At 37.1% G+C, this 12139-nt stretch overlaps 1 protein-coding gene across 13 annotated transcripts in view; it reads right to left on the bottom strand.

Annotated features, from left to right (window-relative positions):
- Positions 1-12139, bottom strand: part of LOC136855123 (sodium/calcium exchanger Calx-like) — a 249375-nt gene that overhangs the window by 69655 nt on the left and 167581 nt on the right. For 8 of the 13 annotated variants that reach the window (XM_067131983.1, XM_067131978.1, XM_067131975.1 and 5 more), the window contains exons 4-5: positions 11041-11313; positions 10441-10663 (exon numbers count right to left, since the gene is read on the bottom strand). In XM_067131983.1, the coding sequence (XP_066988084.1) occupies positions 10441-10663; positions 11041-11313 (496 nt within the window). Of the gene's footprint in view, positions 1-10434; positions 10664-11040; positions 11314-12139 lie in introns of all 13 variants that reach the window. The other 5 variants (XM_067131981.1, XM_067131980.1, XM_067131976.1 and 2 more) reach the window with 1 other exon arrangement.

The raw sequence follows: 12139 nt of genomic DNA on the forward strand, positions 1-12139 counted from the left end.
CGTCCACTCCTCTACTCCTGCGCTGCATCTGATTACTGGTACTGCCCATGTGTTCATGGCTCTCGTCATGTTTCCGGCGTTGAGTTTTGACTTGAGTATCGCCTAAAGACTGCATATATTCTTTCCTGATAGCGTCCTTCATCTCTTGGTGTTTTATATACTCTCCTTCCATTATTCCCAGGTATTTGTATCCTGTCTCATCTACTGTATGTGTTTGATGCTATTCCCGTCAGGTAGCTTTATCCCTTAGGTCCTGGTTACTTTGCCTTTTTGTATGATGACCAAGGAGCATTTTTCTGTTCCAAACTCCATCCTGATGTCCCCACATAAAATCCTTACAGTCTGGGTTAGGGTATCTATTTCCTTGATGCTCTTACCATACTGCTTGATGTCGTCCATGAACATCAGATGGTTAATTCTGTTGCCTCCTTTCTTGAGTTGGTACGCAGCATCCATCTTCTGCAGTACTTTTGTCATGGCCACTAAGAAGAGTAGTGGGGACAGTGGGTCGCCTTGAAAGATCCCTCTTCTGATGTTAACCTCTGTTAGTCTTATCCCAGAGCTTGTAAGTACTGTACTCCAGTTGCACATTGTATTTTTTTAGGAAGCTGATGTTGTTTTCCTCTGCCCCATATATTTTCAGACATTCTATAAGCCACGCGTGCGGTATCATGCCGAAGGCTTTCTTGTAGTCAATCCATGCCATGCTTAGGTTGGTTCTCCTTCTCTTACTATTCTTTATTACTATTTTGTCTATCAGGAGCTGGTCTGTTGTGCCCCTACACTTCTGCAGCCTTTCTGTTGGTGGAGGATGGTGTTTGTATCCTCTAGGTAGTTGTATAGCCTTTCACTGATACCTGTTAGTAACTTCACATTATTGGTAGGCAGGTGATACTTGCTATATTTCTCTTGTTCTTGTCTTTCTGTACTAAGGATATTCTGCCTGTGGTCATCCATTTGGGCGTATGGTGGTTTGTGATACAATGCTGGAGTTGTTCTGCTATTCGTGGGTGTAGGGCCTTGAAGTTTTTGTGCCAGTATCCCTGGACTTCATCGGGACCTGGGGCTTTCCAGTTGGGCATTTTCTTTAGTTGATGTCTGACTGTCTGCCGTGATCTCGGTGAACCTTTGTTTTATTCTTCCCATTTCTTCTGCCTTGACTTCCTGAAGTCATGTTGCATGTTTGTTGTGTGATACCTGGTACCCTTTATTCCAGTCCATGTACCCTTGGATCTAATGTGCTTTGGCTTTAAGCCTCTGTTTTATATCTTCTACTGTGTTGTTGTTTAGTCCCTTCTCCTGTACTTTGTATTTCTCATTCAGTTCCTCTCTTGTTTTCTTGCTTCTTAGCCTCTTTTCTGCCATCTCTTTCAGTTTACTCAAGTCAGATCTCATATTATTATTATTATTATTATTATTATTATTATTATTATTATTATTATTATTATTATTATTATTATTATTATACCTGTTGTTGTTGATGTTATCTAACCTGCCACACACCTTCAGTTTGAGCATACTACCTTGAATTTGAAGTCTAAGGCCAAAAGAGAGTCATCGCTGGAAAATGAAAAAGAATGGCGCTATTTGGGTAACTAAATGACTTCCCATCTTTTCCCCTCCGTCATAATTCCCCCTCGTTAGTAGAATTAATGAGGCTCGCTCCGTGCATTTTAATAACGCTTCACTTCAGAGTTCTGTTTTTATATGGCTTCAGCATAATAATAATAATAATAATAATAATAATAATAATAATAATAATAATAATAATAATAATAATAATATCTAAACGGTAGCCAGAATAATGAAAACTCTATCGGTAATACTCATTACCACAATAATAATAATAATAATAATAATAATAATAATAATGGAAGGAAAGCAGTTGCCTTACAAAGACTTGCATAAATAGACAGAATACCATAACGTTACCATCAGCGCACCATCCGGTTACCATGGAAACATTTCCTGATCTCCTTTTCAGTATTTTCTTTTTAAAAATAAGAGCGATGTTGACACGGAACAGAATATTGCGGAAAATGTGCAAGGTGTATTTGATACGAGATGTATTTTATGTCAAGTCTCTATTGGCGTAACTGTTTTTTCATAGTTAAGAGCCTCTCATGATCAATGCACACAAAACGCTGTTTTAGTTTTTAGTTTCTGTACATAGCACCCGTCATTCTTTGGTGAATTGCTTTGCACAGGAAACGCTTTCAAGAGCTCCTGTGCATCGGAAATTCTTTCAACAATTACTGTACATGACTTTAAAGCATTGGGAAGCGTTTAAGAACTTTTGTACTTACAACCTTTTCAAAGAGTTTTTAAAATCTTTAAATCTCTGTCATACACACAAAGCTCTTAAGTACAGCAGTATACAGAAGGAGCGTATAATACTGATGTACATAAAATATACCGGAAAGAAATTCTGTAGGCAAGGAACTCTTTCAGGAATCAATGTACATAAGTAACAAATTCGAAGTTTTGTATACTGTGCAGGAAACGCTTCAAACTACTGCCGTGTACGGGCAAGTTTTACAGAGCTGCTTATGATATTCCTTAATGATTTGCTGGACGTACAAAATTTCTTTTAAATGTTAAGGTGCTTGAGAAATTCAATAATAACTACCTGAACATAACAGGTTCTTTAAAGAACTGATGTTCATCGTAAACTTTCTCAGAACTGCTGTGCTTAGCAACTATTAAGAAAAATACTCTCACGTAAATTATGGCCTTTAATATTGCCCGGTCGTGGGATATGGGACTAATTGTTAGGTTATGACCAAAAATGCGCACATAGTTCAATACCATAAAGTTATATATAATAAAAGAAAACGGGGGATGCTGCTCTTGTCTCTGTCATTTCCTAAAGCACATAAACATATTTATAGTCATGACGTTGGGCAAAAGCCCATACTGGCATAAGGCCGCCCGGATCTAAACCAGCCTCCACCAGCTCTGTCAATCATTAATGCTTCTCTTCCCTCAGAGTCAGGAAGAGGTCTGTCTGTCTGTCTGTCTGCAGGATATCTCGAAAGTTATAGATGGGTTTTCAAAACGTTCATTAAAGCTTGAGATGTGAATTCAGGATTGTCTTATGTTTGCACTGGGAGGAGGGGATCGGGGGTATTTCTCTCTCTCTCTCTCTCTCTCTCTCTCTCTCTCTCTCTCTCTCTCTCTCTCTCTCTCTCTCTCTCTCTCTAGTTGGCTTGAGTCGGCAAGGCTATGTGAAAAAGGATGGCGGGGCGCCTTACTGTATACATTGCGGAACAAGGTGGAATTAACCTTTAATTAACCAGGCGTGTAACACTTGGCCTTTCAAAACAAACTGAAACAGATCTTAGGGGTCTGTTGTGAACGTCAACGAGTCAATGGGAAAAGAAAAGATCCCGGAAAGCGTGGAATACTGAAGCAGAAATTCTAAAAATACAGCATTACCTCAGCTATGTATTGTAATTCAACTTCAACAAACAGCGAGAACCTGTCATAATTACGTATCAGTTCAAAAATATAGAATTCAAAGAACACCAGCATAATAAACGTCGATTTACATAAAAAAACGCTAATTCAAACAGTAATTGCCTACTGTATTACCTAAAAACAGAACTGCAACCTACTGCAAGTACGCTGTAATTGTTCTGCAATATGACATACAAAATATTACACTGTCCTCGGATTTTTTCACTTTTCAATTGTTGTCTTTGTTTTCAATGAACTTCAAAGGCTGTGGAAAACAGCTAGTTTTCATTGGTAACGAATTAACAAAAATCACATCAATAACATTATACCTAATTGGATTTTTTAACGATGTTCTAGCTTTGTGTTTGGGTACCGCAACATATTTTTAACGAGAGAGAGAGAGAGAGAGAGAGAGAGAGAGAGAGAGAGAGAGAGAGAGAGAGAGAGAGAGAGAGAGAGAGTAAATAATGTATTACTGAATGTAAACAATTCTGGTTAAGTAACTCATATTCTTCACCCCCAAAAATCCTGAAAAACCATGTTACTGCAAAATGTCTATACCTGCATTGCCTATATTTTGAGGAATGGGACTAAGGCAAATATGTTGACAGTACTTGAAATGACTCAGTCAATATTTCATTGTTAAGTCTAAAAAGAAAAGAGGCCTAAAAAACCACTTCAATAATGTTTGATATCAGAGATATTAATGGAAAAAACACTAAAAAGCAGTATTTTTTGGATAATCCTACATCAGCAATATTTTCCATTCACGACACCAACTTGAAATAATGTTTTGAAAATATTACAACGACAACGCTGGCCCAAACATGCCTTGCAAATTTCATAAAAAAAAGGGTTAAAAACGGACATTCAGAAGAGACCTGTAGTAACCCAACACGACGGAGGGGCGGCTCCCAAGAGTGCTTAGGCCAGGTAGGCATGCCCCTTCAGCTACCTACAAAGGGCGACAAACGGGATCACATGTCACAGCAGGAAGTTCAGTGTCGAACGTGAACTGTATTTTGTATCTGAAAATATTTCGTGGGTTTTTTATCCTTTCGGTATAAAGATGGCTCTCTTTTCACTAGGAGGTTTTTTTATCCATTTGTTTCGTTCTTTGCTTCAAAAAGATTCCATGTCTTCTACTGTATTTTGTCGGGCTTTTTGACAGCCAGTGACACTGCTTTTTAAAACTACTTTTATTACTACTGTTCCTGAATGTAAGCTACGCCGTCAACCCCCATTTTTTGTAGTGTGATCATTATATTAACCGAGTAAGGTTGCTAAACAAGTCGATGGTTGTGAAGCCCCAGGGAATTGAGAAAGTGTTTGCTATACAACCAAGCAGTCACATTTTTATGATTCCGAGCTTCATCTATCAGCTTTTGCTTTCGTTTTCTTGTACAATTTTGAGAAAGCCTCTCTATTAAAAGTACACTTTTGTAGGAAAAAATAACCTCATTTCAAGTCAGTATTAGGGATATTGTTTTTGCTAAAGACGAAACCTACAAAATATCTTCTTAAGACATAAAAAAAAAAAACAGCTTGCCGAGAATCTGATAATCCAGGAAACAGGAAACAGCAAACAACGCGCGAAAAACTCCCCCCCCCTCTCTCTCCTCCCATAAGCACTCGAGAAACGCCTCTCCTTACACTAAACAGTATCTGACCCATAAAAGAGGGCAAGAATGGCCTAATTCAAGGGTGTGAAGAGCGTCTTATCCCATGAAGAGGTAATTAGATTTGCATTCCCAAGGAGGCTCTATTACCTAACCTCTAATCTGTAAACGTCCAAGTCTTGTTCAGTCAGGATTTCGTCCAAGTCTTCTTCAGTTAGGATTTCGAGAAGTTGATGATGATGCAAAGGCTTGGTCATGTAACCAATGTGCACACCATTTTGTTTTGGGGGCGGGTCTATTACTGGTAATAGTAACAAAAATAGGCATATTAACTGCAGGACTTTATTGTGTCGCATGGTTATTAGTGCATCTGAAATTAAAAGTTCCAACCGAGCATTCGAACTCATTATGTTTGTTAGCACTTACCGATAAGAATCAGTAAGCTTGCATCTTGGACTATAGTGTTTATAATAGATTTTCTCTTGAATAAAAAAAAACAGTTGTGCTTTCCAATACATTATGAACTGACAAATTGCCCTGTGAGTACTTACATTAACAGCTTGAAATAAGACAGTCATTAAAATCCTTTTCACATTGCAAGCAAGCGAGTGACTTTCAACAGTTGGTTTTCCTGTGGTGCAAAATAAATGAGGCTGAGAGTGTTGGGTAACTCAGCTCATACAAATAAAGCACAACTGTGTATATTAGTGTATGCATGGGCACAGTATGTAAATACATACACGTATGTAAAGTAAATGTGCATAAATATGGTCATATACATGCACATTGATTCGTCTGTGTAAGAGCATTCTTGAATGATTGCTTTCACAGCATTTTCTCCTCCTCAAAGTACTCATGAAACTTTTGATTGCAATTACCTATTATAATCATACTTGGCTGATACCTCCAGCGTCCTTGGAAATGAAAGAACGAAAGAAAACATTTTCAATATTGTCTTTTTCTATAGAAAAAAAAAGTGTTCCAAAATGGCTTATTTTATGCACAAAAATGTCTTGATGGCTGCTTGCATATTTTACAGTTTCTGAAATGTGTTCGTAAATATTTCATGAATGGAAAAAATTTTCAACGCAAATAACATAAGAGAAAATTCCTAAGACTCTCTAATTTCCAAAATCTAATTCAAAACAACTTCGTTCATTTTGCAAAGAAGTAATAAGATTTATAAATAAATAACTGGACAACAATGAATGCCTATGTGTGTTATCTGCATGAATATAAATCAATTACAAACATTTACACCAATAATTTCAACTTAAACTTTTAAAAGAAATCGTTTGGACCACAAAAATATTCAAATTATCTCATTTCTGCAAATATAAAAGCATTTTTAATCTTCCCAAAAATGACGATATATCAATTTACACTTTAAAAAATTAATCATTTACAACGTAAAAAAAAACTTGCATGCATAAATATAAAATAATTCAACACTTCTCTTCAGTAGAAGCAAATACTGCAATGGACACAGGTTCTCTGCAATCATGTACCCACGTAAATCAAACACATATTAACATGACATGTACAAGAAAACCCCACAATAAAGCCAGAATAAAAAAAAAAAAAAAGAAGCATGAAATCCAGCAGAAACTGATGACCTGCAATAAATAACTAAATGAAAGATAACGATGAACATAACTGACTTAACCCTTTGTGAGTAGAACCAGGTCCACAACCGGATTAGGATCTACCTCAAAATCTAGTAAAATCTCCTCCTGGAAATTTCATTGAAATGCAAAAAAAATTTTCTGAGATACGCTATGTAAAGACAGACAGTCAGACAGAAAACAATTAGACACGGCCAAATGCCTAACTTTGAAATTTGGTTGGCGGAGGTAATACATTTGTGTTGTAACTACTAAAAGTAATTTGGTAATTTTCTGCTACAAAGGACATGGCTTTAACATACTATACATAATTTATAAGGCCTGATCGATTTTACACTGCGTAAACTCCCATGTACATATGGTAGACTTAATTCTTCTTTGTTATTTCAAAACTTTTATCTGTCTATCAATATATTTGTTTATATATATATAGAATATATATATAGTATAAATTAAAAAAAAAATGTTAATCAGTCATTGATAACTTTTTAACTCTAAGATACCAGTGTTACACATCTATCAAATATCATGCTTTCTAATCATGCTGTTATTGGTTGTTAATTTACAACATTGTTAATGTTAATACTATTCAAGTTACTAACTTGGATAAACTGAATAAACAGCATACTGAATAATGCGACTATGATAATAATGACTGCTAAAATGAACACGGAACCCTTTACAACATAGTCGATGAACAAAAATGAACATCAGGATTTCTGTCGTTTATTTCAAGTCATTTTTATTTAAATTATACTCCTTACGTATCTTTCTCAAGAAACTTGACCAAAACAACGCCGTAATTATTATCTTAAAACAAAATAATTCTTTAAAATCTGTCCCTTAGGGTAAAACTGTATTACACTCTTCAAACAAAAACATTCTTCAAAAATACTATTTTCTGAATATGGCTAGATTAAAATCAAGAATATAAACATCTTCTGAAAGATGATCACAAAATTTCCAAAATTCACTTGCTTACATGAACCATATCAATATTAACACAGTTAAAATCCAACCTATTAACAAAATCTAACTTCCAGTCTATCACCATTTTCATGGGGAACTTTTAAATAAATCCCAATTGCATTATTCTTCATCTACTGTACATGAATCGTACACGGAACAGAATATAGCTTCTCCTCCGTGATTTGCTAACTAGGAACAATTTGACGGAGTGGATAATAATCATACATCTGGTAACATGCATGAAAGCAAAGTCGAGCGATTATTTTACTTTTCTCGTTTTCTGCTGCTGGCCTCACCGTCAACAGCGCCCTTAAAATAACAGTAAACAATGTGGTGATTGATGAATGTGTATGAAAGTAAGGATGTCTGCATTTTCATATAATATATATATATATATATATATATATATATATATATATATATATATATATATATATATATATATATATATATATATATATATATTATATATATATATATATATATATATATTTAGAATCTCTGGTAACTTTTTTATACCGGATATATATATATATATTATAAACCACAATGCCCTCTTAACTTATATATATTTCTTCACATTTAGAACGCAAACCACAATGCCTCTTAACTTCTCGATTTCTTCACATTTAGGAACGCTTGTAACTGCGAAGCCTAGCTCTAAATATGAAAAAAATGTAGTCATTCTGATGCCAGGTCGAAACTCCATCTCGGGTCTTGGGTAGAGAATTTGGTAACGATAATTACCTGGCCACAAATCTCGGCCGGGCATCAGAATAACTTCGCTTCTTTCTTGATTGGGAACAAGGCTTCGAAGTTACAAGCGTTTCTAAATGTGGGGAAATCGAGATGCCAAGAGGGCATTGTGGTTAATAAAATTACATTATGTAGTGTTTGTGTGTGTGTGTGTGTAATTGTGTATATTCTTCACATAAAATCAATTTAAGTCATGACAAAATTTGCTCTCAGAGTACTAAAATATAACATTACTGGAAAACCTACATTACAAATCACTGATATGAATACACAGACGAATATTTGAAAAACAAAAAACATTAATTCCCGCTCATTTTTTTACCGTGCATGTCTGCCAGATGTAGGATCACCATCCACCTGTTCTACGTGTTTTCACTTTTCTAATGATACGATTCTAAATACTTCACACATTTGAACTCGATCTGGTGAATCTACATAATATATACACATAAGAATCTAATAAAGACAATAATACACAGAAACTAAGATTTCAATCAGCATGTCCACAAGGAATTTCAACGATAATTAGCTCATTTTAGGAAAAATTTTAAATTTCAAATTAGGACAACAAAATCCGGTTTTTCTACAGTTGACATTTTTCTTATCTGTCATCTATAATGAAAAAAATATTTTGTATCTTCTAATGTAATAGTTTTATCAGTTTATCAAAGTATTTTACTTTAAATAAATATATATATATATATATATATATATATATATATATATATATATATATATATATATATATATATATATATATATATATATATATATATATATTTATATTATATACTATATATATATATTTTATTCAGACTGCATATATGATTTAACGTATATGAAAGTCTGCACCATACAACACATACTTGTTGGAATACCTTGTGGACATTTTCCTTACAATATTTTTATATACAATACCATGCTGTTATCTACAAACACTGCTCCCACCACACAACTAATGCTGAAAAGGGCGACGGGTGGAGGGGGGAAGGGGAGAAAATGAAAAGGTGGGGGGGCGCCACCAACGCAGTCTGGCCCCTGCGTTTCCGGGAAGTATCCTGGTGCGAGCTGTACAGGGTCTCGGGGAGTTTCTGGTCTGGAAGTGTGAGCGGTGGGTCTCACTTAGAGAACACTGGGAACCAGAGAGAGAGAGAGAGAGAGAGAGAGAGAGAGAGGGAGAGAGAGAGGGAGAGAGAGAGAGAGAGAGAGAGAGAGAGAAGGAAAGAAAGATGACAGTGAAGAGGGGAAATGGGGACGGGAATGGAGAGAGAAGGCCGAAGAATCAGAGAATGATGAAGGGGAAGTTCTGGTTGGAAAGGTGAGGGGTAAATGCTGAAGGGATGATGAAGGAGAAAAGATTGTGAGGTTATGATGAGAGGGAAACGGTGAAAGAGAAACAGTGACAGGGAGATGATGAAGGAAAGGAATGGTGATGGGTAAACTGGTTCATGGGGAGGAAAGGGAGATTTCAGAAGCAAACGGAAGGTTTCCTTCCAGGGTTTCACGATCCTGTAGAGGAACGGATCCTCTGGAGACATTCACAGCCAAATCATCGGTTACGGTAAGAGTAGGGATGGTGGTGGTAGTAGTTGTTGTAGTGGTAGTAGTAGCAACGGCAGAATCAAGGGGTGGTAGTGGTAGTAGTAGTAATAACAGGACGAAACCCGTCGCACCCCTCCTATTAATTAGCTATTCGGAGCTCCGTAGGGCTCCGTGTGTGAGATCCAACAACTTTCCCCCTAAAACATTCACAGCAACACGCAGTAGTAATAACAGCAGTGTCAGCAGCAGAAGGAGCAGGAGGAAGAGGAGACCCACCCAGCAGCAGCAGCAGCAGCAGCAACATCACAGCAGCACATCACCATCAATCAGCAGCGCCCGTAGTGGTAGTAACAGTAGTAGTAGTGGTAGTGGAAGTGATTGTTTTAAGAAGCGCAAAACTAAGAGCAACAGTTTCGTGGCAACTGGAACAGAAAAACTGAAATCATGGAACGACATCAACTTACTCTCACCTGGTTGGAAATTGCCAAGTTCAATCTGTTTACTCGTGTCCGTCTTATTGGGGATCCCGCAGAAGTTCTTCTCGGCCATCCACGCCAGCAGGACCAGCAGGGGGAACATGAGGAAGGTCACGGCCGCCTCCCACACCTCCACCTCGTTCGGAGTCACCGCCTTCAGGATGATGAGCAGCCACACGTACGCCACGATGGAGAACACCGCCGTCACGGCGAACACCTACAAATAACGAAGAAAATATCTTTATTTATCTATTTATTTATTTATTTACTGACTTTCAACGGTCGACGTGCCGGATAACTTGCCTCGAGGCAAAGAGAAGAGAAGGATGAATTCAAGCAGGGAGTAACTAACATTTCCGCAAGGACTACAAACGCAAGCGCCAGGCCTCAAAAATCCTTTTCACATTTGTGTAAATTTAAGTGTATTTAAAATTAATCAAGATGAGAGTATTTCAGACAGGAAATTTCCTCTCGCCTTTAGTATTTCATTACAATTTCCAAATATTTATCAAGATCGTAATCTTTAAATCTTCGCTTACTTTCTCAGCCAGTAATAATTAAATCCCAAGAGTCAGTTCAGTCAACCATTCCCACCTTTATGTCTTTAATCCTTCTACTTTCTCCTTTGGGAATCGAAAGGACGCAAACGGCACTGATGACGAAGAGATTAAAAGCTGCCGACCCCACAATCGTGCCGGGTCCCAGGGCACCCGCCTCGAATTTATTGGCAATGACCTCGATGATGGCCAAGAGGATTTCGGGTGCCGATGACCCTAGGGCCATCAAGGTCAAGTTGGCCACGGCGTCGCTCCATATCCGCACTTCGATAACTTCCGGCTCGTCTTCTTTCTCGGACGTCAAGTAAACCTGTCGATTGAAAGGAGGCATTCTGGGTTAAACAGGTGAATTCTGGATTAAACAGGTGAATACTTAGTCATTCAAAAATGAATGAATGAGTGAATCATAGTTTAGGCCATTCAGCGATTATTTACTCTTGTCAGTGAGAAACTCTGTAATAAATGGGATATTACTTGTAATAAATTTAAGTACAACTGGTATGGTCTATTCAATTTGCGCTTCTGTGATTGTGTAAAGGAAGAGGTTTATGGCTAACTGTTTCTCTGCAAACAGTAATGAAAACTGCAAAATACGGGGAAGTGCTCTATAAATCTGCTTTCTCGTAAAGTCACTTACTTAATTGTGTTAGGCGTTTGATTGTTTGCTCATTTTTTAATCTGCTACGGGTCATGCTTATAGTTCTTCCCTCGTTCTTCACGTTCACAAATATGAGAGTACTAAGCAGCCAAGGCTTCTCGGTTAATTCATGGCCATTTGAATTGTTAAATACGAATGTGTCCTTGTTATAAATAATAATATCTATGGATGCCCTTTAGGTAAAAAAGTGTTTTGTGATACAACATCAACAGTAAGCTCCAGCGTTTGTTTAGAATCTTGGACCCAACTTGGAGAAAATTTCTCAATTGCTCATTAATATTTATTCAGCCAACACACAGTGGCGACTTCACACCTCCAAAACCCTTGGTGAGCGAAACTTTCACACCTCTATAATTCTAGGCTTGCAGGTCTTTCCTCGCCATCAAATTTGTAGGTGTGCAAAACTTCTATCCCTCCCAAATTGCAGGTGAAGATTTTTTACACCTCCAAACTTCCAAGTACACAGATTTTTAACACC

This window comes from Macrobrachium rosenbergii, chromosome 30 (genome assembly GCF_040412425.1).
Source record: "Macrobrachium rosenbergii isolate ZJJX-2024 chromosome 30, ASM4041242v1, whole genome shotgun sequence".
NCBI lineage: Eukaryota > Metazoa > Arthropoda > Malacostraca > Decapoda > Palaemonidae > Macrobrachium > Macrobrachium rosenbergii.